The 27,177-nt window shown below is 51.3% G+C and overlaps 2 protein-coding genes across 7 annotated transcripts in view; one reads left to right on the plus strand and one right to left on the minus strand.

Annotated features, from left to right (window-relative positions):
* The window catches only part of LOC149433094 (palmitoyltransferase ZDHHC3-like), a 17,353-nt gene extending 11,887 nt beyond the window's left edge, over positions 1 to 5,466 (minus strand). The window contains exons 1-5 of the mRNA XM_089664658.1: positions 5,304 to 5,466; positions 4,102 to 4,190; positions 3,949 to 4,019; positions 2,248 to 2,360; positions 2,108 to 2,169 (exon numbers count right to left, since the gene is read on the minus strand). Coding sequence (XP_089520784.1) covers positions 2,108 to 2,169; positions 2,248 to 2,360; positions 3,949 to 4,019; positions 4,102 to 4,190; positions 5,304 to 5,422 — 454 coding nt within the window. The 5' untranslated portion in view covers positions 5,423 to 5,466. The remainder of the gene's footprint in view (positions 1 to 2,107; positions 2,170 to 2,247; positions 2,361 to 3,948; positions 4,020 to 4,101; positions 4,191 to 5,303) is intronic.
* Positions 5,467 to 5,572: 106 nt separating this feature from the next.
* Positions 5,573 to 26,934, plus strand: LOC149433095 (protoporphyrinogen oxidase-like). Of its 6 annotated transcripts, none has more exons than XR_016308877.1 (14): positions 6,739 to 6,841; positions 8,821 to 8,918; positions 9,086 to 9,220; positions 10,497 to 10,612; positions 12,915 to 13,047; positions 14,646 to 14,790; positions 18,068 to 18,261; positions 19,623 to 19,683; positions 19,907 to 20,025; positions 23,603 to 23,716; positions 23,812 to 23,961; positions 24,630 to 24,672; positions 25,887 to 26,575; positions 26,661 to 26,934. XR_016308877.1 is itself a non-coding variant. In XM_089664660.1 (13 exons), the coding sequence occupies exons 2-13, from the start codon at positions 8,832 to 8,834 to the stop codon at positions 26,015 to 26,017; spliced, it is 1,428 nt and encodes a 475-aa protein (XP_089520786.1). In that variant the 5' UTR covers positions 5,573 to 5,709; positions 8,821 to 8,831; the 3' UTR covers positions 26,018 to 26,934. The 6 variants fall into 6 exon arrangements, 3 of the variants coding, with proteins under 3 accessions (XP_089520786.1, XP_089520787.1, XP_089520785.1); XR_016308876.1 differs by having other exon boundaries at positions 26,778 to 26,934; XR_016308878.1 differs by having other exon boundaries at positions 25,887 to 26,556; positions 26,778 to 26,934.
* Positions 26,935 to 27,177: the final 243 nt, after the last annotated feature.

Consider the following 27,177-nt stretch of genomic DNA (forward strand, 5'->3'; position numbering starts at 1 on the left):
CGTCTTCGCTAGAAGTTGCGCAATTTCAAAGCCGGATGGGTGTGACCCGGAGGGGGGGGGGGGGGGGGTGTTAAACCTCAGGCATGAAATATGAACAAAGCACATCCCTCTATAGTGTGTACGTGTCTCAGTCCAGAGCACTGAGTGTCATTTCTGTCTGCTGCCTCCTTCCTCTGCCATCAATCACTTCTGACACCAGGAGAAAAATGGTGACAGGGGAGGGACCTCCGCCACATTGGCAGCCTCAGCTCTGCTCCTGTGTGAAAGGAAAAGGGGGAGGGGCTTCCCTGCAATCAGCTCTGCAGTGTGTGACTTCAGCTCTCCGCCCCCTTTTTTCTGAACCCTCAGAAAGGCTGTATAAATTCAGCACCTCGCTGGGTATATGGAAGGGTTTACACCGACTTTAAGGTGGATCTACGTCCGTTTACTTCAGTTGTGGGTGGAGTGTGGAGGAGGTTGAACCCGTTTGCTATGAACTATATGGGACCGCGCAGAAAAGTTTTGGGTAATGCTTCACCCCAGGGGCGGACTGATAACTCATGGGGCCCCCGGGCAATAGGGGATCATGGGGCTCCGTGTCCTCGCCCACACTCAAATCACACCCAAAAAAGCCTATGAAAGGTACCAGGGGCCACTCATGGGGCCCCCTACTGATCCCGGGCCCTCGGGCAGTGCCTTAGTTCCCCAATGGTCAGTCCGCCCCTGCTTCACCCTGCAACCTCCAGCTGCCCACGTAATGCGCATGCGTGCCGGCACATGTGCATCCATGGATGGCGGAGGTCTCTGTGCTGACGGCATGCTCAGTGTTGGAGGGCTGGTCAGTGTCAGAGCTTACACAGGACTCCCCTCCCCCATGCAACAAGTCTGCTGATCAGCTGCATCCTGAGAAAAGGTCACATGATACCCCGTATCCAATGGCTGCATGGGGAGAATACAGAGGAGCAAAGGATAGGATTCCCCTATGCTAGGTTAGTGTCGGAGCTTATACAGGCCTCCCCTCCCCCATGTGACAGTGTTCAGGTCTACCGATTGGTGGAGAAGGTCACATGATACCCCATATCCAATGGCTGCATGGAGAGAATAGAGGAGGAGTAAAGGTTAGGATTCCTCAATGCTAGGTCAGTGTCGGAGCTTACACAGGGTTACCACCTCCCCTCCCCCATGTGACTGTGTTCAGGTCTACCGATTGGCGGAGAAGGTCACATGACAACACCAGGGGCGGACTGACAACTCATGGGGCCCCCGGGCAATAGGGGATCATGGGGCCCCTGTGTCCTTGCCCAAATTCAAAAAAGCTTATGAAAAAGGTACCAGGGGCATCTCATGGGGCCCCCTACTGACCCCGGGCAGTGCCTGAGTTTCCAAATGGTCAGTCTGCCCCTGGACAAAACATATCCAATGGCTGCATGGAGAGAATACAGAGGAGCAAAGGTTAGGATTCCTCTATGCCAGGTCAGTGTCGGAGCTTACACAGGGTTACCACCACCCCTCCCCCATGTGAAAGTGTTCAGGTCTACCGACTGGTAGAGAAGGTCACATGATACCCATACCCAATGGCTGCGGAGAGAATACAGAGGAGCAAAGGTTAGGATTCCTCTATGCTAGGTTAGTGTCGGAGCTTACACAGGGTTACCGGCTCCCCTCCCCCATGTGACAGTGTTCAAGTCTACCGATTGGCGGAGAAGGTCACATGACAACACATCTCCAATGGCTGCGTGGAGAGAATACAGAGGAGCAAAGGTTAGGATTCCTCTATGCCAGGTTAGTGTCGGAGCTTACACAGGGTTACCAGCTCCCCTCCCCCATGTGAAAGTGTTCAGGTCTACCGACTGGTAGAGAAGGTCACATGATACCCATACCCAATGGCTGCGGAGAGAATACAGAGGAGCAAAGGTTAGGATTCCTCTATGCCAGGTTAGTGTCGGAGCTTACACAGGGTTACCAGCTCCCCTCCCCCATGTGCCAGTGTTCAGGTCTACCGATTGGCGGAGAAGGTCACATGACAACACATATCCATAAATAACGAGTAGAAGAGAACCTGTTTTGTTGCAGCGATTGGCAGCCCACTGAACGGCGCTCTACAACCGCCATACCGACACGTACTCACCGGTATAGAAGAGGAACTGGATGAAGTATTTCTGGTTGAGCTCGCCGACGCAATTGTTGATCCTGCGGGGAATGAACGGACAGGATTACACAGGGCGGTGATCGGAGAGGCGGGGCACGTGGTATGTGACGTCATCGTACCAGGGACAGTGGTGGTCCATGCGGCGGATGCAGCGGTGGCAGATCCGGCAGTGGTGGGCCCGCGGGGGCCGGTACGTCTCGCAGCGATTGCACACCGTCCAGTCTTCATTGCCCTGCGGGTTCAATAATACGGCTTCATTTATTACAGGGTCACCGGAAATGGGAGTTCTCAGCTCCGCCCCCCTTTAAGGATCAAGTCTCACTGGTCCTGCTGCAACAGTATCAGTTATGTAGGAAAAGGAAGGGAGGGGCTGAGAACCAGGAGATGGGTGGGCGGAGCTGAAAACCTAAACGCAGGAGGTGGAGCTGAAAACCAGGAGACGGGTGGGCAGGGCTGAGAACTAGGAGACAGGTGGGCGGAACTAAGAACTGGAGACTGATGGGTGGAGCTGAGAATCACTGGATGGGCGGAGCTGAGAACCCAAAGATGGGAGGTGGAGAATCAGGGAGACAGGAGGGAGGAGCTGAGAACCAGGGAGACAGGAGGGAGGAGCTGAGAACCAGGGAGACAGGAGAAAGGAGCTGAGAACCAGGGAGACAGGAGAAAGGAGCTGAGAACCAGGGAGACAGGAGAAAGGAGCTGAGAACCAGGGAGACAGGAGGGAGGAGCTGAGAACCAGGGAGACAGGAGGGAGGAGCTGAGAACCAGGGAGACAGGACGACTGGAGGGAGGAGCTGAGAACCAGGGAGACAGGAGCTGAGAACCAGGGCGACTGGAGGGAGGAACTGAGAATCAGGGCGACAGGAGGGAGGAGCTGAGAATCAGGGCGACTGGAGGGAGGAACTGAGAATCAGGGCGACAGGAGGGAGGAGCTGAGAATCAGGGCGACAGGAGGGAGGAGCTGAGAACCAGGGAGACAGGAGGGAGGAGCTGAGAACCAGGGAGACAGGAGGGAGGAGCTGAGAACCAGGGAGACAGGAGGGAGGAGCTGAGAACCAGGGAGACAGGTGCTCAGAACTAAGAACTGGAGACAGGTAGGCAGAGATGAGAACCGAAAAACAGGAGGTGGAGTTGAGAAACAGGGAGACAGGTGGGCGGAGCTGAGAATCAGGGAGACAGGTGGGCGGAGCTGAGAATCAGGGAGACAGGTAGACTGGACTGACAACCCAAAGACGGGGGATGGAGCTGAGAACCCAAAGATGGGGGGGTGGAGCTGAGAACCAAAAGATGGAGGGTGCTGATGAAAACCAGGAGACAGGTGGGAGGGGCTGAGAACCAGGAGACAGGTGGGAGGGGCTGAGAACCAGGAGACAGGTGGGAGGGGCTGAGAACCAGGAGACAGGTGGGAGGGGCTGAGAACCAGGAGACAGGTGGGAGGGGCTGAGAACCAGGAGACAGGTGGGAGGGGCTGAGAACCAGGAGACAGGTGGGAGGGGCTGAGAACTTTAAAGCCAACTCCAGCAAAAATCTGATTGATTGATTTTAAAACAGGGGAGGGGTTACAGCCCCTGTAGGGCAATTATTTCCTGTCATGATAACCAAACAGGAAGTGAGGAGAACTCTTTCCCATGGAGACACAGACAGCTCTTCCCCCACTCTGCTTACAGACATATTGGTGCCCCCACATGGAGAGATTCTACAAACTTCCTGTATCAGGTGACCACACAGGAAGTGGAGGAAACCCTCCGCGGGACCAGCAATAAAACCTCGGCAGGGGTTGTGGCGAGGACAGAGTTTTTGGCGCGTTTCCTGGCGCTCACCCGGTCATTTTTGCGTGGATTGCTGCGCAGATCTGAGAAGTCGATGGCCATTTCCGGCAGCGGTACGACACCTGGGATAACGCAAGAGGGGGGAGGGGTTAGATCACGCAGGGTGGAGATGTGCGCTGGAGGCGGAGCAAGGACATGGCTCACCTGGATCGGAGAAGACGGCCCGCGTGTGACACGCCAGGAGCATAAAGACGATGAGATTGTAGAGGATGGCATGGACCGGACACCAGACACTGCGGAGGAGGAGCAGAGGGCGGTCATACTTCATACACTGCATGGGGCCCCACCAGCCCTGGGGCCCCTGATCTCCCTATGACCCTAGAAACCAATGTTTTCACCATGTGGCCCCCAATCTCTGGGTCCTTCCCACTGTGGCCCCTGATCCCATGGGGAACTGAATTCTCTATCCTTTCTCCTGTGGCCCCTACACCCCCTGTGCTTCCCACTGTGGCCCCTAATCCCGCTTCATCCCCCTATCTCTGTCCATCTGGCCCCTCAGCACTGTTTCCTGCGGCCCCTAGTATCCAAGTCTTCCCCTTTGTGGCCTCTTATCCCTCAGTCTTCTCACCTGTAGCCCCGGATCACCCAGCCCTCCCCCCCCACCGTGGCCCTCCAAGCACCCAAGCAATCTTCCTTGTGGCCCCTAATTTCCCCAGTACTCTCTCCGCGGCCCCTTGTCCCCCCCAGTCCTCCTTCCTGCGGCCCTGGGTGTCCCCCCCCAGTCCTCCTTCCTGCGGCCCCGGGTGTCCCCCCCAGTCCTCCTTCCTGCGGCCTCGGGTGTCCCCCCCAGTCCTCCTTCCTGCGGCCTCGGGTGTCCCCCCCAGTCCTCCTTCCTGCGGCCCCGGGTGTCCCCCCCAGACCTCCTTCCTGCGGCCCCGGGTGTCCCCCCCAGTCCTCCTTCCTGCGGCCCCGGGTGTCCCCCCCAGTCCTCCTTCCTGCGGCCTCGGGTGTCCCCCCCAGTCCTCCTTCCTGCGGCCCCGGGTGTCCCCCCCAGTCCTCCTTCCTGCGGCCTCGGGTGTCCCCCCCAGTCCTCCTTCCTGCGGCCCCGGGTGTCCCCCCCCCCAGTCCTCCTTCCTGCGGCCCCGGGTGTCCCCCCCCCAGTCCTCCTTCCTGCGGCCCCGGGTGTCCTCCCCAATCATCCTTCCTGTGGCCCCGGGTGTCCTCCCCAGTCCTCCTTCCTGTGGCCCCTGGTCCCCCCAGTCCTCCTTCCAGTGGCCCCTGGTCCCCCCAGTCCTCCTTCCTGTGGCTCCTGGCACCCTCAGTCATACCCCTGTGGCCCCTGCTCCCTCCAGTTCTCCCTCCTGTGGCCCCTGCTCCCTCAGAGCTCCCCCCCGGTCCCCCCGTACCTCCCGGCGTAGTCCTCCAGCAGGATGTGTCGGACGATGACGTACTCGGAGTAGCTGACACTCAGGTAGGTGAGGAGGAGGCAGAGCAGCCCGCACGGGTCCCGGACACACAGCGCCATCACCCGGCTCCTCCCCCTCCACCCCACTCCACCAACCACACGGCCGCTCCCAGACACGGCCACGCCCAGCCCGGCACTTCCGCCATCGAACGGTCACCTGACTGGCTGTCATCTACCGCTTCCGGTATAGAGCATCTCCATGGAGACCGAGCAGTGCATTGTGGGGGAGGAGGAGTTCCACACCCAGAACCGTCAGCAGAGACTCCTCCCCTGTCATGTGACCTGTACAGGGTCCAGAGAGCGGGGGAGGGGAGATATCCTCCTATAATAAGAAGAGGCGGGGCTGTGTGAGTATCAGGGGATGATAAACACCCCGTACTGGGGGTACTTCCGGGTATGGGGACCATGTGATCACTCTGCTGGTGGATGATAGGTCCAGCACTGTCACATGGGGGAGCCAGGCCTGTGTAAGCTCCAACAGAGAACAACTTCCCATGGGACGCAGCTGGTCACATGACCGCCACCTCATTTTGCACGGCGCCCCCCTCCCCCAGGCAGCATAATGAATTTCACAGACAGGTCACATGCAGCAGAGCTCAGCGCGGGGGCGGGAGAAGCAGCACAAGCAGCCAATCAGTTTGATAAGAAACGTGCTGATAGGAGGAGAGAGCAGAGTGACCGAGCGATGAGCTCATTACAGTGCTGCTTCTCCTTTCACTGTCCAATCACCTGCTGGGGGCGGGTTCAGGGTGACCTGGGCTCAGAGGAAGTGGCGTGAATGATGCCATTCGTCAGACTGAGGACATCTAGTGGCAGAAGAAGAGTACTGCTGTTCAGGGTGACCTGGGCTCAGAGGAAGGAGGTTGAATCATGCTGATAGGAGGAGACAGCAGAGTGACCGAGAAATGAGCGCATCCCTGTGCTGCGTCTCCTTTCACTGTCCAATCACAGGCTGGGGGGCGGGTTCAGGGTGACCTGGGCTCAGAGGAAGGAGGTTGAATCATGCTGATAGGAGGAGAGAGCAGAGTGATGGAGAGATGAGCTCATCTTGGGCTCAGAGGAAGTGGCCAGACCTTCCGACCGAGCACAGCCAGGCGACGGGTATCTGTAGGAGGCCATGATGGGGTCACGCTCATAGAGGCAGCCAGGCAACTAGCAGTTTCAGGGATGGGGGAGGGGTCAGTGGATGTATGTCTCTGTAGTGAAGTATATATTATATGTACCCTGCGGGGCCCAGATAGTGCAATCAGCACGCTGAACACAACCTGGGGGGGGGAGGGGGGCTTATCCAGGACACAGTCTGTGTGATGGAGATATCTGCCCCAACCAGGCACTTCCTGATCGCCTCCCTGTCACCTCAACCCAGACCTCTGATTGGCTGACGGCTGACAGGCACGCCCCCCCTCCAGTACTCCATCCTCCTTACCATGTGGGGGGAGGTCCCAGTGAGTGCTGGAGAGGATCAGAGAGGGTCAGCTGGTAAGATTACATTGTATCTGATCTCCTCCCGTCGTTACATTGTGTGATCTCCTCCTGTCGTTACATTGTGTGATCTCCTCCTGTCGTTACATTGTGTGATCTCCTGTCGTTACATTGTGTCTGATCTCCTCCTGTCGTTACATTGTGTCTGATCTCCTCCCGTCGTTACATTGTATCTGATCTCCTCCTGTCGTTACATTGTATCTGATCTCCTCCTGTCGTTACATTGTGTCTGATCTCCTCCTGTCGTTACATTGTATCTTATCTCCTCCTGTCGTTACATTGTGTGATCTCCTCCTGTCGTTACATTGTATCTGATCTCCTCCCGTCGTTACATTGTATCTGATCTCCTCCTGTCGTTACATTGTATCTGATCTCCTCCTGTCGTTACATTGTGTCTGATCTCCTCCCGTCGTTACATTGTGTGCGATCTCCTCCCGTCGTTACATTGTATCTGATCTCCTCCTGTCGTTACATTGTGCGATCTCCTCCTGTCGTTACATTGTGTGATCTCCTCCCGTCGTTACATTGTGTGATCTCCTCCCGTCGTTACATTGTATCTGATCTCCTCCTGTCGTTACATTGTATCTGATCTCCTCCTGTCGTTACATTGTATCTGATCTCCTCCCGTCGTTACATTGTGTGATCTCCTCCTGTCGTTACATTGTGTGCGATCTCCTCCCGTCGTTACATTGTATCTGATCTCCTCCTGTCGTTACATTGTGTGATCTCCTCCTGTCGTTACATTGTATCTGATCTCCTCCTGTCGTTACATTGTATCTGATCTCCTCCTGTCGTTACATTGTATCTGATCTCCTCCTGTCGTTACATTGTGTCTGAACTCCTCGTGTCGTTACATTGTGTGATCTCCTCCTGTCGTTACATTGTGTGATCTCCTCCTGTCGTTACATTGTATCTGATCTCCTCCTGTCGTTACATTGTATCTGATCTCCTCCTGTCGTTACATTGTGTCTGATCTCCTCCCGTCGTTACGTTGTGTCTGATCTCCCGTCGTTACATTGTGTCTGATCTCCTCCCGTCGTTACATTGTGTGCGATCTCCTCCCGTCGTTACATTGTGTCTGATCTCCTCCCGTCGTTACATTGTATCTGATCTCCTCCCGTCGTTACATTGTGTGATCTCCTCCCGTCGTTACATTGTGTGATCTCCTCCCGTCGTTACATTGTGTGCGATCTCCTCCCGTCGTTACGTTGTGTCTGATCTCCTCCCGTCGTTACATTGTGTGCGATCTCCTCCCGTCGTTACGTTGTGTCTAATCTCCTCCCGTCTTTACGTTGTGTCTGATCTCCTCCCGTCGTTACATTGTATCTGATCTCCTCCCGTCGTTACATTGTATCTGATCTCCTCCCGTCGTTACATTGTATCTGATCTCCTCCCGTCGTTACATTGTGTGCGATCTCCTCCCGTCGTTACATTGTATCTGATCTCCTCCCGTCGTTACATTGTATCTGATCTCCTCCCGTCGTTACATTGTATCTGATCTCCTCCCGTCGTTACATTGTGTGCGATCTCTTCTAGTGTGTTACAATGTATCATCTATACTGTGTGGCCGGTCATGTGATCACCTGTGTGGCCGAGGATTGGTTCTATGACTGATAACAGGATGTCTATATTACTGACCCCTCTAGAGATCTGCAGACCATCGCTCCCTCCCCTCCCCCTCCCCCTCCTGACAGATCCCTAGTGATGTATTCTGCAGATTATTCCACCACTGACCTCTCTAGAGATCTGCAGAACATCGCTCCCTCCCCTCCCCCTCCTGACAGATCCCTAGTGATGTGTTCTGCAGATTATTCCACCATTGAGTTCTGCAGACCATCGCTCCCTCCCCTCCCCCACCTGACAGATCATTATTGATGTATTCTGCAGATTATTCCACCATTGAGTTCTGCAGACCATCGCTCCCTCCCGACAGATGATGTATACTGTAGAGTATTGATCTTGTTGTCTTCTCTCAGCCGGTTGTCAGATGCAGAGGTCGGTGGTAGTCGCTGGGGGCGGCATTAGTGGGCTGACCGCCTGCTACCATCTGGTGAAGGATGCCAAGGTGCCCAAGGTGAGGATCCCGGCCCCGCCCACTCATCGATCATTTCTGTGTCTGATGGGATTCGATCGTACGCTTTGGTCTAATCCTTTACTTTTGTTCCCGGTGATGTCATCACTGGGCCTCTGTTCTTCTCTATGCAGTGTGTCGTCACGTATGTTCTGTTGCTTTTCACACAGGTGATTTTGCTGGACAGCAGCTCCAGGCTCGGCGGATGGATGCGCTCCACGCGGACAGACGATGGCGCTGTGTTTGAGCATGGCCCCCGCGGCATGCGCCCGGCGGGAGTGGTGGGCAAGAATGCCCTGTGTATGGTGAGTCTCTGAGATGCCGGTTGGGAGTTACTGGGAGAGTTTGATACAATCCTGCGGCGGATGACAACTTGCTGACATCCCGGGGCGGAGGACGGCCGGCTGACTCCCCGGGGCGGAGGACGGCGCTCTGACTTCCCGGGGCGGAGGACGGCGCTCTGACTTCCCGGGGCGGAGGACGGCGCTCTGACTTCCCGGGGCGGAGGACGGCGCTCTGACTTCCCGGGGCGGAGGACGGCGCTCTGACTTCCCGGGGCGGAGGACGGCGCTCTGACTTCCCGGGGCGGAGGACGGCCGGCTGACTTCCCGGGGCGGAGGGCGGCCGGCTGACTTCCCGGGGCGGAGGGCGGCCGGCTGACTTCCCGGGGCGGAGGGCGGCCGGCTGACTTCCCGGGGCGGAGGGCGGCCGGCTGACTTCCCGGGGCGGAGGGCGGCCGGCTGACTTCCCGGGGCGGAGGGCGGCCGGCTGACTTCCCGGGGCGGAGGGCGGCCGGCTGACTTCCCGGGGCGGAGGGCGGCCGGCTGACTTCCCGGGGCGGAGGGCGGCCGGCTGACTTCCCGGGGCGGAGGGCGGCCCTCTGGCTTCCCGGGGCGGAGGGCGGCCCTCTGGCTTCCCGGGGCGGAGGACGGCCCTCTGGCTTCCCGGGGCGGAGGACGGCTCTCTGGCTTCCCGGGGCGGAGGACGGCTCTCTGGCTTCCCGGGGCGGAGGACGGCTCTCTGGCTTCCCGGGGCGGAGGACGGCTCTCTGGCTTCCCGGGGCGGAGGACGGCTCTCTGGCTTCCCGGGGCGGAGGGCGGCTCTCTGACTTCCCGGGCCGGAGGACGGCCGGCTCTCTGACTTCCCGGGGCGGAGGACGGCCGGCTCTCTGACTTCCCGGGGCGGAGGATGGCCGCTTGCAGGAAGATCCGCTTGCTGTCTGTATATCCTCCAGCGATGGCTGCCTGGCATTTCTCAGGGCGGGGTCATGATGGTGACAACAGTGGACAGTGTCTGTGTGAAGAAACACCCTCTTGATTTGTCCATTAGAAGCCCATGTGACAGGGTGACAACAGGAGAACAATTGGGGGATGGGCACAGAGCGTTGTCACCCTATAACAGTTTTGTCTCTGTACTGGGGGGGCTCTCTCCCCACAGATACATTGCCCCCCCCCAATGTACAGCGTGTGGTTGTTACAATCATGTCTTTTGCCGCCACACACACACGTTGGGTGCTCATTAAGGGGTTAAAAAAATAAATCGTGTGATCGTTTGACCGACTTGCACACTTTCCCCTCCTAGGTGTCTGAACTCGGCCTGGAGAGCGATCTGATCCCCATCCCAAGTAGTCACCCCGCTGCCAGGAACCGTTTCCTCTACGTCCACAAGGCTCTGCACAGAATGCCCTCCAGTCTGGGGTGAGAACAGCGAGCAGGCTTTGCTTTTCATAGGTGGGCTTCAGAGTCAGCCGGGGGGTGGGGGGGGGGGGTCAGGCTACTGGGATTTTTTTTTTGCTATATAAATAAAAAAGTCCAAAAATTTTGAAAAAAAGGTTTTCTTATGAAATTTTGCAAATAAATAATATTTCATCATAAATCTTGGAAAAATGTATTCAGTTATCTTTTTAGTAAAAAAAAATAAATAACATAAATTAGTTTATACTTAAAAATTTATAATTTTTTATTTTATTTTTTTAGATTATTATTGGTTTTTGTTTTTTAACATCCTGTCACCCTAGCAGTCCATTGTCACCATGGTGACGCTGTACTACTTGTGGGGGGTGAGGAAGATTTTTTTTTTTTTTTTACTACAGAAATGAAAATGTCCCAACATTTTGAAAAAAAAAAAGTGTTTTTCTTATAAAATTTTGCAAATAATCTTTCTTCATAAATCTTAATAAAAATATATTCATCTATTTTTTTTAGTAAAAAAATAAGTAACCCACATTAGTTTATAACCAAAAATTATAATTTTTCAAAAATGTGTTTTGTTTTTTTTTAATTATTATTTATGGGGGGTTTTTTCTGTGTGTTTTTTGTTGTTTTTTTTTTGTTATTTATGGGGGGTTTTTTTTGTGTGTGTAGTTTTTTTTTAATATTATTATTTATGGGTTTTTTTTTTTATATTATTATTTATGGGTTTTTTTTTTTATATTATTATTTATGGGTTTTTTTGTGGGTGTTTTTTTTATATTATTATTTATGGGGGTTTTTTTGTGTGTGGTGTTTTTTGTTTTTTTTTAGTATTATTATTTATGGTGTTTTTTTGTTTTTTTTTAATTATTATTTACGGGGTTTTTTTCTGTGTTTTTTTTTGTTATTTATGGGGGGTTTTTTTGTGTGTAGTTTTTTTTTAATATTATTATTTATGGGGTTTTTTTTTATATTATTTATGGGGTTTTTTGTGGGTGTTTTTTTTATATTATTATTTATGGGGGTTTTTTTGTGTGTGTAGTTTTTTTTTAATATTATTATTTATGGGGTTTTTTTTATATTATTATTTATGGGTTTTTTTGTGGGTTTTTTTTTATATTATTATTTATGGGGGTTTTTTTGTGTGTGGTGTTTTGTTTTTTTTTTAGTATTTATGGGGGTTTTTTTTGTGGGGTTTGTTTTTTTTATTTTAATATTATTATTTATGGGGGGTTTTTTTTGTGTGGGTTTTTTTTTTTTTAATATTATTTATGTTTTTTTTTTTTTTTTAATATTATTATTTATTTTTGTTAATATTTATGGGGTTTGTTTTTGTGTGGGTTTTTTTTTTTAAATATTATTATTTTTTTATGGGTTTTTTTTTTTGTTGTTTTTTTTTTTTTTAGGTTTTTTTTATACTGTCACCCTAGCAGTAGTGTCACCATGGTGACACTGTACTACTTGTGGGGGGTGATGAAGATTTTTTTTTTCTTTTTTCACACTGATTGCTTTTACACCCATAAAGGCTGTAACATCAATAATTTCTCCTTCTCTCTGGTTGCATTCATGCAGCCATTGAGAAATACTGTGTGAGCTGTGATTGGTCACAGCTGGTCACATGGTACAGGGCTGTTGTGAAGGGCCCTGTACCATGTGATCTCTGTGATCATTCACAGATTTCACACGTAGTAAGCAATGATGTCCGTAGTGACATCTTGCTTACTACTCTTCATGTGATCACTGATTGGCCAATCGGTGATCACATGATCGGGACCTCACACGTACAACGATCGGTGACACAGCAGGCACCGGATCGCCAACAGATATTCGGAGGGATTGGGTCGATTTTATGAAGTGCATGGGATAGGGCATTGCTACACAACGTGTCACATTTTGTAGACGTGTATCAGGGTGACAACACAGGAGCAGGACTGGGAGACATGGACAGGGAGTTGTCACCCTATGACAGGAAGTGCCTGAACAAGGATCTACGTAGCAGGATAAATGTTTTTTTTTTTTTTTTTTCTGAAAGCTGCAGGTCCATCAACAGCGAGGACAGGGGGGACTGATGATGGAGCAAAGCAGGTCAGACCACTGCAGGGAGTATCGGGGGGTCTGTGCAGAGACACAACAGTTATGGGGGTGACGGGGGGAGGGGGCAGAGATACGAGATGTATGGGGGTGGGATCAGAGGCTCTACAATCCACCGAATTCTAGAATTGTCAGATTTTTAAGGGGCGACCCTCTAATAGGAGGCGACTTGACCGGCCTGGAAACCAACAGAGCGCTTTCTTCTCTGTCCTTACAGGGGGGTCCTCCGTACCATCCCCCCCTTCTCCAGACCATTGTTCCTGTGTGGCCTGCAGGACCTGACCGCTCCCCGCGGGTCCCGGGAGGACGAGAGCGTCCATGATTTCTTCACAAGACGCTTCGGGAAAGAGGTACGAAATGGAGACTCTCCTCTCCTGAAATACTCTGCGCTGCTGGAGGACTCCGCTCCTTCCTCTATAACTCTCCTCTCCTGAAATACTCTGCGCTGCTGGAGGACTCCGCCCCTTCCTCTATAACTCCTCCCCTGAAATACTCTGCACTGCTGGAGGACTCCGCCCCTTCCTGTATAACTCTCCTCTCCTGAAATACTCTGCACTGCTGGAGGACTCCGCTCCTTCCTCTATAACTCTCCTCTCCTGAAATACTCTGCGCTGCTGGAGGACTCCTCTCCTTCCTCTATAACTCCTCTCCTGAAATACTCTGCACTGCTGGAGGACTCCTCTCCTTCCTCTATAACTCTCCTCTCCTGAAATACTCTGCGCTGCTGGAGGACTCCTCTCCTTCCTCTATAACTCCTCTCCTGAAATACTCTGCGCTGCTGGAGGACTCCTCTCCTTCCTCTATAACTCCTCTCCTGAAATACTCTGCACTGCTGGAGGACTCCGCTCCTTCCTCTATAACTCCTCTCCTGAAATACTCTGCTCTGCTGGAGGACTCCGCTCCTTCCTCTATAACTCCTCTCCTGAAATATTCTGCACTGCTGGAGGACTCCGCTCCTTCCTCTATAACTCTCCTCTCCTGAAATACTCTGCTCTGCTGGAGGACTCCACTCCTTCCTCTATAACTCCTCCCCTGAAATACTCTGCACTGCTGGAGGACTCCGCCCCTTCCTGTATAACTCTCCTCTCCTGAAATACTCTGCACTGCTGGAGGACTCCGCTCCTTCCTCTATAACTCTCCTCTCCTGAAATACTCTGCGCTGCTGGAGGACTCCTCTCCTTCCTCTATAACTCTCCTCTCCTGAAATACTCTGCGCTGCTGGAGGACTCCTCTCCTTCCTCTATAACTCCTCTCCTGAAATACTCTGCGCTGCTGGAGGACTCCTCTCCTTCCTCTATAACTCCTCTCCTGAAATACTCTGCACTGCTGGAGGACTCCTCTCCTTCCTCTATAACTCTCCTCTCCTGAAATACTCTGCGCTGCTGGAGGACTCCTCTCCTTCCTCTATAACTCCTCTCCTGAAATACTCTGCGCTGCTGGAGGACTCCTCTCCTTCCTCTATAACTCCTCTCCTGAAATACTCTGCACTGCTGGAGGACTCCACTCCTTCCTCTATAACTCTCCTCTCCTGAAATACTCTGCACTGCTGGAGGACTCCGCTCCTTCCTCTATAACTCCTCTCCTGAAATACTCTGCTCTGCTGGAGGACTCCGCCCCTTCCTCTATAACTCTCCTCTCCTGAAATACTCTGCACTGCTGGAGGACTCCGCCCCTTCCTCTATAACTCCTCTCCTGGAGGACTCCGCCCCTTCCTCTATAACTCCTCTCCTGGAGGACTCCGCCCCTTCCTCTATAACTCCTCTCCTGGAGGACTCCGCCCCTTCCTCTATAACTCCTCTCCTGGAGGACTCCGCCCCTTCCTCTATAACTCCTCTCCTGGAGGACTCCGCCCCTTCCTCTATAACTCCTCTCCTGGAGGACTCCGCCCCTTCCTGTATAGCTCTCCTCTCCTGTGACTGTTGCACCTTCTCTCTGCTCTCTCCTGCAGTTGGCGGACATCGTGGTGGACAGTCTGTGTCGGGGGGTATTTGCCGGGGACTGTCGGAGGCTCAGCCTGCGCTCCTGCTTTCCCTTCCTGCATGATGCTGAAGCTCGGAAGAGATCGGTCATCCTGGGTATGGCGACAGGCGGAGGTAGGTCCCTCCCCCCTGCTTGGCCCTATCACCACAGTATATATCTCAGAGGGGGCGTGTCATTCACAGTGTCATTTGCAACCTGTCAATCACAGCCATGTGATGGGTAGATTGGTTCCCGGCCGTGACAACCCCGCCCCGTCAGAAGGGATCCCCGTCCTACACCTCCATATGCAGGGCAGAGCAGGGAAGTGGCAGCACGTGGCTACCCCTCCTCCACACTAGTCCACCATCCTCCTCTCGTGTCCCTTCCACGTATGAGACATGCTGGTGACACGGGGGGTGCTTACTAATACTGTAAGGGGCAGTAGTATAATAGAGGCACTATGATTGGGGGTCACTGACCACCAATGTAAGAGGGGATGTTACTGGGGTCCCCACTGACCACCAATGTAAGAGGGGATTTTACTGGGGCCCCCCACTGACCACCATTAAGAGGGGGTTTTACTGGGGACCCCCACTGACCACCAATGTAAGAGGGGATGTTACTGGGGCCCCCCACTGACCACCAATGTAAGAGGGGATGTTATTGGGGCCCCCCACTGACCACCAATGTAAGAGGGGATGTTACTGGGCCCCCCACTGACCACCAATGTAAGAGGGGATGTTACTGGGGTCCCCACTGACCACCAATGTAAGAGGGGATGTTACTGGGGTCCCCACTGACCACCAATGTAAAAGGGGATGTTACTGGGGTCCCCACTGACCACCAATGTAAGAGGGGATGTTACTGGGGTCCCCACTGACCACCAATGTAAGAGGGGATGTTACTGGGGCCCCCCACTGACCATCAATGTAAGAGGGGATGTTACTGGGGCCCCCCACTGACCACCAATGTAAGAGGGGATGTTACTGGGGCCCCCCACTGACCACCAATGTAAGAGGGGATGTTACTGGGGCCCCCCACTGACCACCAATGTAAGAGGGGATGTTACTGGGCCCCCCACTGACCACCAATGTAAGAGGGGATGTTACTGGGGTCCCCACTGACCACCAATGTAAGAGGGTGTGTTACTGGGGTCCCCACTGACCACCAATGTAAGAGGGTGTGTTACTGGGGTCCCCACTGACCACCAATGTAAGAGGGGATGTTACTGGGGCCCCCCAGTGACCACCAATGTAAGAGGGGATGTTACTGGGGCCCCCCACTGACTACCAATGTAAGAGGGGATTTTACTGGGGCCCCCCACTGACCACCATTAAGAGGGGGTTTTACTGGGGACCCCCACTGACCACCAATGTAAGAGGGGATGTTATTGGGGCTCCCCACTGACCACCAATGTAAGAGGGTATGTTACTGGGGCCCCCCACTGACCACCAATGTAAGAGGGGATGTTACTGGGGCCCCCCACTGAGCACCAATGTAAGAGGGGATGTTACTGGGGCCCCCCACTGAGCACCAATGTAAGAGGGGATGTTACTGGGGCCCCCCACTGAGCACCAATGTAAGAGGGGATGTTACTGGGGACCCCCACTGACCACCAATGTAAGAGGGGATGTTACTGGGGCCCCCCACTGACCACCAATGTAAGAGGGGATGTTATTGGTGCTCCCCATTGACCCCCAATGTAAGAGGGAATGTTACTGGGGCCCCCCACTGACCACCAATGTAAGAGGGGGTGTTACTGGGGACCCCCACTGACCACCAATGTAAGAGGGGGTGTTACTGGGGTCCTCCACTGAGCACCAATGTAAGAGGGGATGTTATTGGGGACCCCCACTGACTACCAATGTAAGAGGGGATGTTACTGGGGACCCCCACTGACCACCAATGTAAGAGGGGATGTTACTGGGGACCCCCACTGACCACCTATGTAAGAGGGGATGTTACTGGGGCCCCCACTGACCACCAATGTAAGAGGGGATGTTACTGGGGCCCCCCACTGACCACCAATGTAAGAGGGGGTGTTACTGGGGACCCCCACTGACCACCAATGTAAGAGGGGATGTTATTGGGGCTCCCCACTGACCCCCAATGTAAGAGGGGTTGTTACTGGGCCCCCCACTGACCACCAATGTAAGAGGGGGTGTTACTGGGGACCCCCACTGACCACCAATGTAAGAGGGTGTGTTACTGGGGTCCCCCACTGAGCACCAATGTAAGAGGGGGTGTTATTGGGGACCCCCACTGACTACCAATGTAAGAGGGTGTGTTACTGGGGTCCCCCACTGAGCACCAATGTAAGAGGGGGTGTTATTGGGGACCCCCACTGACTACCAATGTAAGAGGGTGTGTTACTGGGGTCCCCCACTGAGCACCAATGTAAGAGGGGGTGTTATTGGGGACCCCCACTGACCACCAATGTAAGAGGGGATGTTACTGGGGACCCCCACTGACCACCTATGTAAGAGGGGATGTTACTGGGGACCCCCACTGACCACCAATGTAAGAGGGGATGTTACTGGGGCCCCCACTGACCACCAGTGTAAGAGGGGGTGTTACTGGTGACCCCCACTGACCACCAGTGTAAGAGGGGATGTTACTGGTGACCCCCACTGACCACCAATGTAAGAGGGGATGTTACTGGGGTCCCCCACTGACCACCAATGTAAGAGGGGATGTTACTGGGGCCCCCCACTGACCACCATTAAGAGGGGGTGTTACTGGGCCCCCCACTGACCACCATTAAGAGGGAATGTTACTTGGGACCCCACTGACCACCAATGTAAGAGGAGATGTTACTGGGGCCCCCCACTGACCACCAATGTAAGAGGGGATGTTATTGGGGTCCCCACTGACCACCAATGTAAGAGGGGATTTTACTGGGGCCTCCCACTGACCACCAATGTAAGAGGAGATGTTACTGGGGCCCCCCACTGACCACCAATGTAAGAGGGGATGTTATTGGGGTCCCCACTGACCACCAATGTAAGAGGGGATTTTACTGGGGCCCCCCACTGACCACCAATGTAAGAGGGGATGTTATTGGGGTCCCCACTGACCACCAATGTAAGAGGGGGTGTTACTGGGGCCCCCCACTGAGCACCAATGTAAGACGAGATGTTATTGGGGTCCCCACTGACCCCCAATGTAAGACGAGATGTTATTGGGGTCCCCACTGACCACCAATGTAAGAAAAGCATTACTTGAAGGGCACACTCACAACCAATGGATGATTTATGTTATTGTCCAATCATCACTAACCAAACCAAACTTTAATTTGGCCACACCCCCTGTGGAATGTTCCTCCCCCAGGGATCCATGGCTTCTTCTGTGTTTTAGCTCTCCACCTCTCCAGGGTTGCTGTACTAATTCCCCAGCTGTGTCTTTTTGCAGCAGAGAAAACCCCGGAACTGGATTCACCTCTCATCCAGAAGGCCAAGAAGGAGCGTTGGAGCCAGTGGTCGCTGCGAGGGGGGATGCAGACGCTGTCTGATGCACTGGAGGATTACATCAAGCAGAGGGGGGTAGAGATACACAAGGACACCCCCATGGAGGCCATGGAGAGGACCCCCAACAACAGCTGGAAGGTGCCTGCCAGGGGTGGGCGGAACAAACTCAAAATTCAGCTTCCACCGAAACGGGTTATTTTTTTCTCGTTGGAGCGGGTGGGAGGAGTTATAGCCCCAAGGGGGTGACCTTTAGTTTCCTATGTGCCTAGTGTCCATTTCTCCTGTAGGTGGCAGTATAACCTGAGGGTGGTTATTATCAGCAAGCTGGGTCCAATCATAAATTTCCCCTCCTCCCAGGACAAATCCACCCCCCACCGAAATCCCTCCTCCCAGGACAAATCCGCCCCCCGCCGAAATACCTCCTCCCTTCACCAATCCGACCCCTGCCGAGATCCCTCCTCCCAGGACAAATCCGCCCCCTGCCGAGATCCCTCCTCCCAGGACAAATCCGCCCCCTGCCGAAATACCTCCTCCCTTCACCAATCCGCACCCTGCCGAAATCCCTGCTCCCAGCACAAATCCGCCCCCCGCCGGAATCCCTCCCAGCACAAATCCGCCCCCCGCCGGAATCCCTCCCAGCACAAATCCGCCCCCCGCCGGAATCCCTCCCAGCACAAATCCGCCCCCCGCCGAAATCCCTCCTCCCAGGACAAATCCGCCCCCTTCCAAAATCCCTCCTCCCAGGACAAATCCACCCCCTGCCGAACTACCTCCTCCCTTCACCAATTCGCCCCCTTCCGAAATCCCTCCTCCCAGGACAAATCTGCCCCTGGCCGAGATCCCTCCTCCCAGGGCTATCCTCCCCCTGCCGAAATCCCTCCTCCCAGAACAAATCCTCCCCCTGCCAAAATCCCTCCTCCCAGGACAAATCCGCCCCCTTCTGAAATCCCTCCTCCCGGGACAAATCCTCCCCCTGCCTAAATCCCTCCTTCCAGCACAAATCCGCCCCCTGCCAAAATCCCGCCTCCCAGGAAAAGCTGCCACCTGCTGAAATTCCTCCTCCCAGGACAAATCCGCCTTCCCCATCCCAGCTCAAATAATTTCTCTACCTGTATCCCCCCCCCCCCCTGCACAAATCTAAAAAAAAAAATCACTCTTACAGCACAAATCTTTTGCCCCTCAAATTTCCTCTCTGAGTACACCCCCCCCACACACTTCAAATTCCCTCCATCCTCCCCCTCATCCCAATCATCCCTGCTAGCACAACCCTCCGGAAAAATTTCCCCTCCTAGTGCAAAATCCCCTCCCCCACACACACATCACATGATACTACAGTGCCCAGGGCAGCCGCCCCTCCTGCCCACCCCCTTGTCCCGGCCCTACCTATGACCGTGCTGTTTAATGGCTCTTTAAACACATCGCTTCTTGAAAATGCAGACTAGGAATCTTCCGTGTCACATGTGAGAGCGGAATAACCAGAGCCGCGTTTGTCTCCACAGATCAAAGTTCCGAATGGCAGCGTCACAGCCGATCACGTGTTCAGCGCGCTCCCAGCCGCAGGTAAGGTGTGCCAGGAGCGCCTCAACTCTACAACCGGCCCAGACTGAGGGGAAGGCCGGAGGTCCCATGTTAAAAACCCGGAATAGTTGTCTTCACAGCTCCTGTGACAGGTCCTCTTTAGATATGGTTTCATACAGTTCCCCCATAGACTGCTCCAGCTGCCATTTCTACAATGGTCATGTGACATGACGCCCGAACCACCATTTTTTTTTTTTTTCTTCAGCTCTGAGCAGACTGCTAGACCCAATCGCCAAACCCATGTCGGACACCTTGCGTCAGCTGAGCGCGGCCAATGTCGCAGTGGTGAACTTGGAGTACGATGGAGAGGTTTTACCCGTATCGGTGAGTGTTCGCTTCTCCGCTCGCAGCCTTTGGACGCAAAAAGTCGGTGAATAGCGCCACTCCAGGCAGACTGATGCACCGACCGAGAGCGCGGCTCTCCGGAATCCGTCTCTCCCCACCAGGCATGCAATCATACAGACTACAGGGGGTGTATATATGTATGTATGTGTGTGTGTATATACAGTGGGGATCGAACGTTTGGGCACCCCAGCTAAAAATGTGTATTAATGTGTAGAGATGAGCGAATTATTCAAAAATTTGATTCGGCTGATTCGCCGAATTTGCGGAAGAAATTCGATTCGATGCGAATTTATTCGCTGCGAATTTAACTTATTTAAAGGGTTTCTAGGCTTCAGAGAGCCTTTATATTAGTGCAGAACACTGTACCTTTAATTTAAATGCCCTTGGAGTCTGCTGGGGAAGAGAAATCATACTGTCAGTCAGTATGACATGCAGATGAGTGCCGTCCATCTTAGAATCACCGCACACTTCACTCATTTGGGCAGTCACGGGGCACGACGAAGGAGAAGGAGAAGAAGAAGAAGAATGAAAAGAAGAAGAAGAATGAAAAGAAGAAGAAGAATGAAAAGAAGAAGAAGAATGAAAAGAAGAAGAAGAATGAAAAGAAGAAGAAGAATGAAAAGAAGAAGAAGAATGAAAAGAAGAATGAAAAGAAGAAGAAGAAGAAGAATGAAAAGAAGAAGAAGAAGAAGAATGAAAAGAAGAATGAAAAGAAGAAGAATGAAAAGAAGAAGAAGAATGAAAAGAAGAATGAAAAGAAGAAGAATGAAAAGAAGAAGAAGAATGAAAAGAAGAATGAAAAGAAGAAGAAGAATGAAAAGAAGAATGAAAAGAAGAAGAAGAAGAATGAAAAGAAGAAGAAGAAGAAGAAGAAGAATGAGAAGAAGAAGAAGAATGAAAAGAAGAAGAAGAAGAAGAATGAAAAGAAGAAGAAGAAGAAGAAGAATGAAAAGAAGAATGAAAAGAAGAATGAAAAGAAGAAGAAGAATGAAAAGAAGAAGAAGAATGAAAAGAAGAATGAAAAGAAGAAGAAGAATGAAAAGAAGAAGAAGAAGAATGAAAAGAAGAAGAAGAAGAATGAAAAGAAGAAGAAGAAGAATGAAAAGAAGAAGAAGAATGAAAAGAAGAATGAAAAGAAGAAGAATGAGAAGAAGAAGAAGAATGAAAAGAAGAAGAAGAATGAAAAGAAGAATTCCAGTACAGCAAAAAGTGTATCTGCAGAGAGCTCCGCTATTTCTGACAGTTCCTTCACATTTACAGCGGTTGAAACATTGTATCTATTTGTTTCCGAATAAAAACATCTGTATCCTAAATGGAAACAAATAGATACAATGTTTCAACCGCTTTAAATGTGAAGGAACTGTCAGAAATAGCGGAGCTCTCTGCAGGGACACTTTTTGCCGGCTGTAGAAGGGATGAAAATCGGCCGATCGGGAAAAATTTGATTCGCGCATCCGAAGTTTGCTAATATTTGGATTCGGTGCGAATCGAATTTTTCCTAATATTCCACTTCGCAAGTTCGATTCGCTCATCTCTATTAATGTGCATAAAGAAGCCAAGGAAAGATGGAAAAATCTCCAAAAGGCATCAAATTACAGATTAGACATTCTTATAATATGTCAACAAAAGTTAGATTTTATTTCCATCATTTACACTTTCAAAATAACAGAAAACAAAAAAATGGCGTCTGCAAAAGTTTGGGCCCCCTGCAGAGTTAATATCTTGTACTGCCCCATTTGGCAAGTATCACAGCTTGTAAACGCTTTTTGTAGCCAGCCAAGAGTCTTTCAATTCTTGTTTGAGGTATCTTTGCCCATTCTTCCTTACAAAAGTCTTCCAGTTCTTTGAGATTTCTGGGCTGTCTGTCACGCACGGCTCTTTTAAGGTCTATCCATAGATTTTCAATGATGTTGAGGTCAGGAGATTGTGAAGGCCATGGCAAAACCTTCAGTTTACGCCTCTTGATGTAATCCCCCGTGGATTTCGAGGTGTGTTTAGGATCATTATCCATTTGTAGAAGCCATCCTCTCTTTAACTTCAGCTTTTTCACAGATGGCATCAAGTTACCATCCAAAATTTGCTGAAATTTTATTGAATCCATTTTTCCTTCTACTCGTGAGATGTTCCCTGTGCCACTGGCTGCAACACAACCCCAAAGCATGATTGATCCAACCCCATGCTTCACAGTTGGACAGAGGTTCTTTTCATTCAATTCTGTGCCCCTTCTTCTCCAAACGTACCTTTGCTCATTCCGGCCAAAAAGTTCAATTTTAACCTCATCGGTCCACAGAACTTGTTTCCAAAATGCATCAGGCTTGTCTATATGTTCATTTGCAAAGTTCAAACGATGATTTTTGTGGTGAGGACGTAGAAGAGGTTTTCTTCTGATGACTCTTCCATGAAGACCATATTTGTACAAGTATCTCTTTATAGTGGAATAGTGGACCACAACTCCAGTGTCTGCCAGATCTTTCTGGAGGGATCGTGCAGTCAAACGTGGGTTTTGAATTGTTTTTCTCACAATCCTGCGAGCTGTTCTGTCTGATATTTTTCTTGGTCTTCCAGATCTTGCTTTATCTTCCACGGTTCCTGATGACTGCCATTTCTTAATTACATTCCGAACAGAGGATATTGACATCTGAAAACGCTTTGCTATCTTCTTATAGCCTTCTCCAGCTTTGTGAGCATCAACTATTTTCAGTTTCAGTTTTCTAGACAACTGCTTAGAAGAACCCATGGTGCTGATTGTTGGGGCAAGGTCAGATGAGTCTGGGCATTTAAAACCTTTGAAATTGACATCACCTGGTCTGCCCAGACGATGATTGAGAACAATCCATGACACTGGCAGGTCTCAGCTTTGCAAAGGGGGCAGTGCATGCTATAAATTCTGCAGGGTGCCCAAACTTTTGCAGACGCCATTTTTTTGTTTTCTGTTATTTTGAAAGTGTAAATGATGGAAATAAAATCTAACTTTTGTTGACATATTATAAGAATGTCTAATCTGTAATTTGATGCCTTTTGGAGATTTTTTCCATCTTTCCTTGGCTTCTTTATGCACATTAATACACATTTTTAGCTGGGGTGCCCAAACTTTCGATCCCCACTGTATCTATGTATGTATGTATGTATGTGTGTATATATATGTGTGTGTGTATATATATATATATATATATATATATATATTGTGTGTGCGTGTATATATATATATATAAAATGCAGATATCACAAACATTGGCACAATCGGGACAAAAACTGCTGTATTTTCTCTAGTATGTGCGGTTCCTATATCGTCGGCGCCCCTAGTGGCCGTAATGCATTTTTTTCCAGGAATACCTCAATCAGGGAAAAAAATGTATTGTGGCCACTAGTTGGCACTGACGATATAGGAACCGCTCCTAATGGAGGAAATAAGGCGATATTCATCCTAATATTGGGTGCCGGGATAAGTTATGTGCTGTGAATAAATAATACATTCTGTGACAATATAAGCGAGCCATTGCAGTTGTGTGCCGTTGTCCGCGCTGCTCTCAGGGTTCTTTTCCCCTCTCCCCCGCAGGGTTTCGGTCATCTCATCCCATCCTTCGAGGACGCCGCCTTGCTGGGAATAGTTTACGATTCGCTCACATATCCAGAACACAACCGAAAAGGATCGGCGTCTACCAGACTAACGGTAACATGACCTGACTCGGGCCGGGTATGTTACCACCCCCCCCCCCTTTCCATTCAATGATGAGGAGGTGACGCCCATCTTTGTGTTCCCCTTAGGTGATGCTGGGCGGGGCCTGGTTTGAGAGCAGCCTGGGGGACCCAGAATCTGTCCGTCCAGAGAAGATTTTGAGTCTGGCGACTGCGGCGGCGGCATCTCACCTCGGAGTGAAGGGAAAGCCCAGCCGAGCCATCGTCAGCATCAACAAGGTAGCGGAGGAGTGGGAGTCAGGGGGGGGGGCCTCTTTATTAGATGCTAATGATCAGAGAAATACAGAATTTTGTAACTTTCCTTCTAAAAAATGCTAGTTCCCTGGCTGACCTACTGATCCTCTGGCTTTAGTGCCTTCTGAGCCACAAGATCCAGAATTGCAAGATATTTTGATATTTGCATAACTCCTCCCACTGTTTGCATCAGGGCTTGAGAGGCGTACTGTGATATTTTTAGGAAGCTATGTACAGCACCCTGCCAGCCCCTCCCACCAGCCATGATCTGCCTGCATTATGTAGAAAAGCACAGAGACCCAGTGATGTCATCACTGGGTATAAAATAATGCATGTAATGGAAAGGCTTTATTTAATAATTGAATTAGCATGTTGATGAGGGGGGGCCGGGAAAGGCAAATAAACTTCGATTATTATTATGATGATTATTCAGATACTATATGATTATAAAGATTTGGTTGTTTTTTTATCAACATGCATGAATTATTAATAATTTTTTTTATAGCAATGGTATCATAGGCCTTAATTGTTCTTTTCCCTGGCATATAAAAACCTGTCAGAGGGTCTAACACTGGTCTGAGAGCGCTGATGATTTTAGTTCTGGGTAGCACTGTTAGCACTCATTAAAGAATATCATCTGATTCTTTTGGCAGAGCTGTATTCCTCAGTACACGCTGGGACACTGGAAGCACATCGGTAAGAATATATCTGGCTTTGGGTGCCTGGTAGGGGTAGGGGTAGGGGTGGGGGTGGGGGGGGAGTATGTACACTCTAGTGGTAGTTACCAGTTGTGGACACTAGAGGGAGCGTGTACAGTCTAGTGGTAGTTACCAGTTGTGGACACTAGAGGGAGCATATACACTCTCTAGGGGTAATTACCGGTTGCAGACACTAGAGGGAGCACATACACTCTCTAGGGGTAATTACCGGTTGCAGACACTAGAGGGAGCACGTACACTCTCTAGAGGTAATTACCAGTTGGGGACACTAGAGGGAGCACGTACAGTCTAGGGGTGATTACCAGTTGGGGACACTAGAGGGAGCACGTACAGTCTAGGGGTGATTACCAGTTGGGGACACTAGAGGGAGCACGTACAGTCTAGGGGTAATTACCAGTTGGGGACACTAGAGGGAGCATGTACACTGTCTAGGGGTAATTACCGGTTGGGGACACTAGAGGGAGCATGTACACTCTCTAGGGGTAATTACCGGTTGGGGACACTAGAGGGAGCATGTACACTCTCTAGGGGTAATTACCGGTTGGGGACACTAGAGGGAGCATGTACACTCTCTAGGGGTAATTACCGGTTGCGGACACTAGAGGGAGCATGTACAGTCTAGGGGTAATTACCGGTTGCGGACACTAGAGGGAGCATGTACACTCTCTAGGGGTAATAACCGGTTGCGGACACTAGAGGGAGCATGTACTCTCTAGGGGTAATTACCAGTTGGGGACACTAGAGGGAGCATGTACACTCTCTAGGGGTAATTACCGGTTGCAGACACTAGAGGGAGCATGTAAACTCTCTAGTGGTAATTACCGGTTGCGGACACTAGAGGGAGCATGTACACTCTAGGAGGTAGCTAGCAGTTATGGCCACTAGAGGGAGTTACGTACACTCTAGGGGTAATTACCAGTTGTGGACACTAGAGGGAGAATGTACAATCGGGGTGGGGGGTGTAATGCCCTAGCCGCAGATGATTGGCCTGCAGCGATGTGATCAGATCCTAGTCTGCGCTCATCACTGCTGCACAACGTGTCGGCTTAGCCGCTTGTAGCCTCCAGCAGGGGGCGCCTGTGACAGGACAGCAATTAGAAGGCATGGACAGAGCGTTGTCACCCCATACCTGGAAGGATCGTCATGGCAGGATCACCAATTCTCTGTAATCTTCTCCTCTCTTCCCTCCAGAGAACCTTTTCTCCTACGTTGAGCAGCACGCCCTTCCTCTCAGTCTCATCGGAGCCGCGTATCGGGGCGTTTCGGTCAACGATTGCATCTTCAACGCCAAAAAGTCTGTCCAAGGCGTGACAGGATGCTAGCAGAGGCGGCGTGTCCTGGATGAGGGGCCCATCACCCTCCCTCCCCCAAACCCGAGTCTGGGCTGTACTGCTCAACCGGAGACCCTTCACACCCAAGGTTACCATGCCAACCGTTGTTCTTGGCGACTGAATGTTATGTAGCATTGCCTGTCTCGGGTCGTCCAGCGGACAGACAACAACCTACCTGGGCCACCTACCAGTAGTCATGCTCCATTGGTAACGGATACAATTGAAAGCATCCTTTATCTCCAGTCCGGAAGGGAGCTGGGGGGGTTCTGGCTGCGGCTTTTGGTGGACTGTTGCTTGCATCAAGCAGCATTCGGAGGAAGATCTGCGCTCAATCTTCTGGAATTGGAGCTGAGGGGGGCGGTATGGACCGTGCATGAACATACAAGGACTACCAATAGAAAAAGAAACCCCTGAAATATTAGAAGGAAATAATTGGGTTGGGTTCCATTGGTTGAGTTGGGTTCCTTGGTTGGGTTCCATTGGTTGGGTTGGGTTCCATTGGTTGGGTTGGGTTCCATTGGTTGGGTTGGGTTCCATTGGTTGGGTTGGGTTCCATTGGTTGAGTTGTTGGGTTCCATTGGTTGAGTTGTTGGGTTCCATTGGTTGAGTTGTTGGGTTCCATTGGTTGGGTTAGGTTTGCTTGGTTGGCTTGGGTTCCATTGGTTGAGTTGTTGGGTTCCATTGGTTGGGTTCCATTGGTTGAGTTGGGTTCCATTGGTTGGGTTGGGTTGGGTTCCATTGGTTGGGTTAGGTTTGCTTGGTTGGCTTGGGTTCCTTGGTTGAGTTGGGTTGGGTTCCTTAGGGCCCCAGTTCTCAGGTTTGCACAGGAGATCCCAAGCGGTTCCTGATGTTATCAAAGAATTCCTAAAATACAAAATTCACTATTAAAAAGGTAACTACAAAAGCCACCTACCTGCGTTCTCTTTGTGTTTTTCCATCATCTTCACCATCTGCGTTGGGTGTCTAAATATGACAATGCAGTCCAATGAGCCCCCGTGTGTGCCTAGTCATTCGCACCCCACGCCGATTACATGTGAGAACCAGCGAGGTTCCTGAGGATGAGTGGCAAGAAAGCAACGGAGCCCTGAAAACGCAGGCCGTGTGCATCGGGGCCGATCGCTCCATGAGCAATTGCATGCGATTGGCCGCAA

The sequence above is a fragment of the Staurois parvus genome, unplaced genomic scaffold (genome assembly GCF_062004578.1).
Source record: "Staurois parvus isolate SC_StPar_1 unplaced genomic scaffold, SC_StPar_1.0 ptg001979l, whole genome shotgun sequence".
NCBI lineage: Eukaryota > Metazoa > Chordata > Amphibia > Anura > Ranidae > Staurois > Staurois parvus.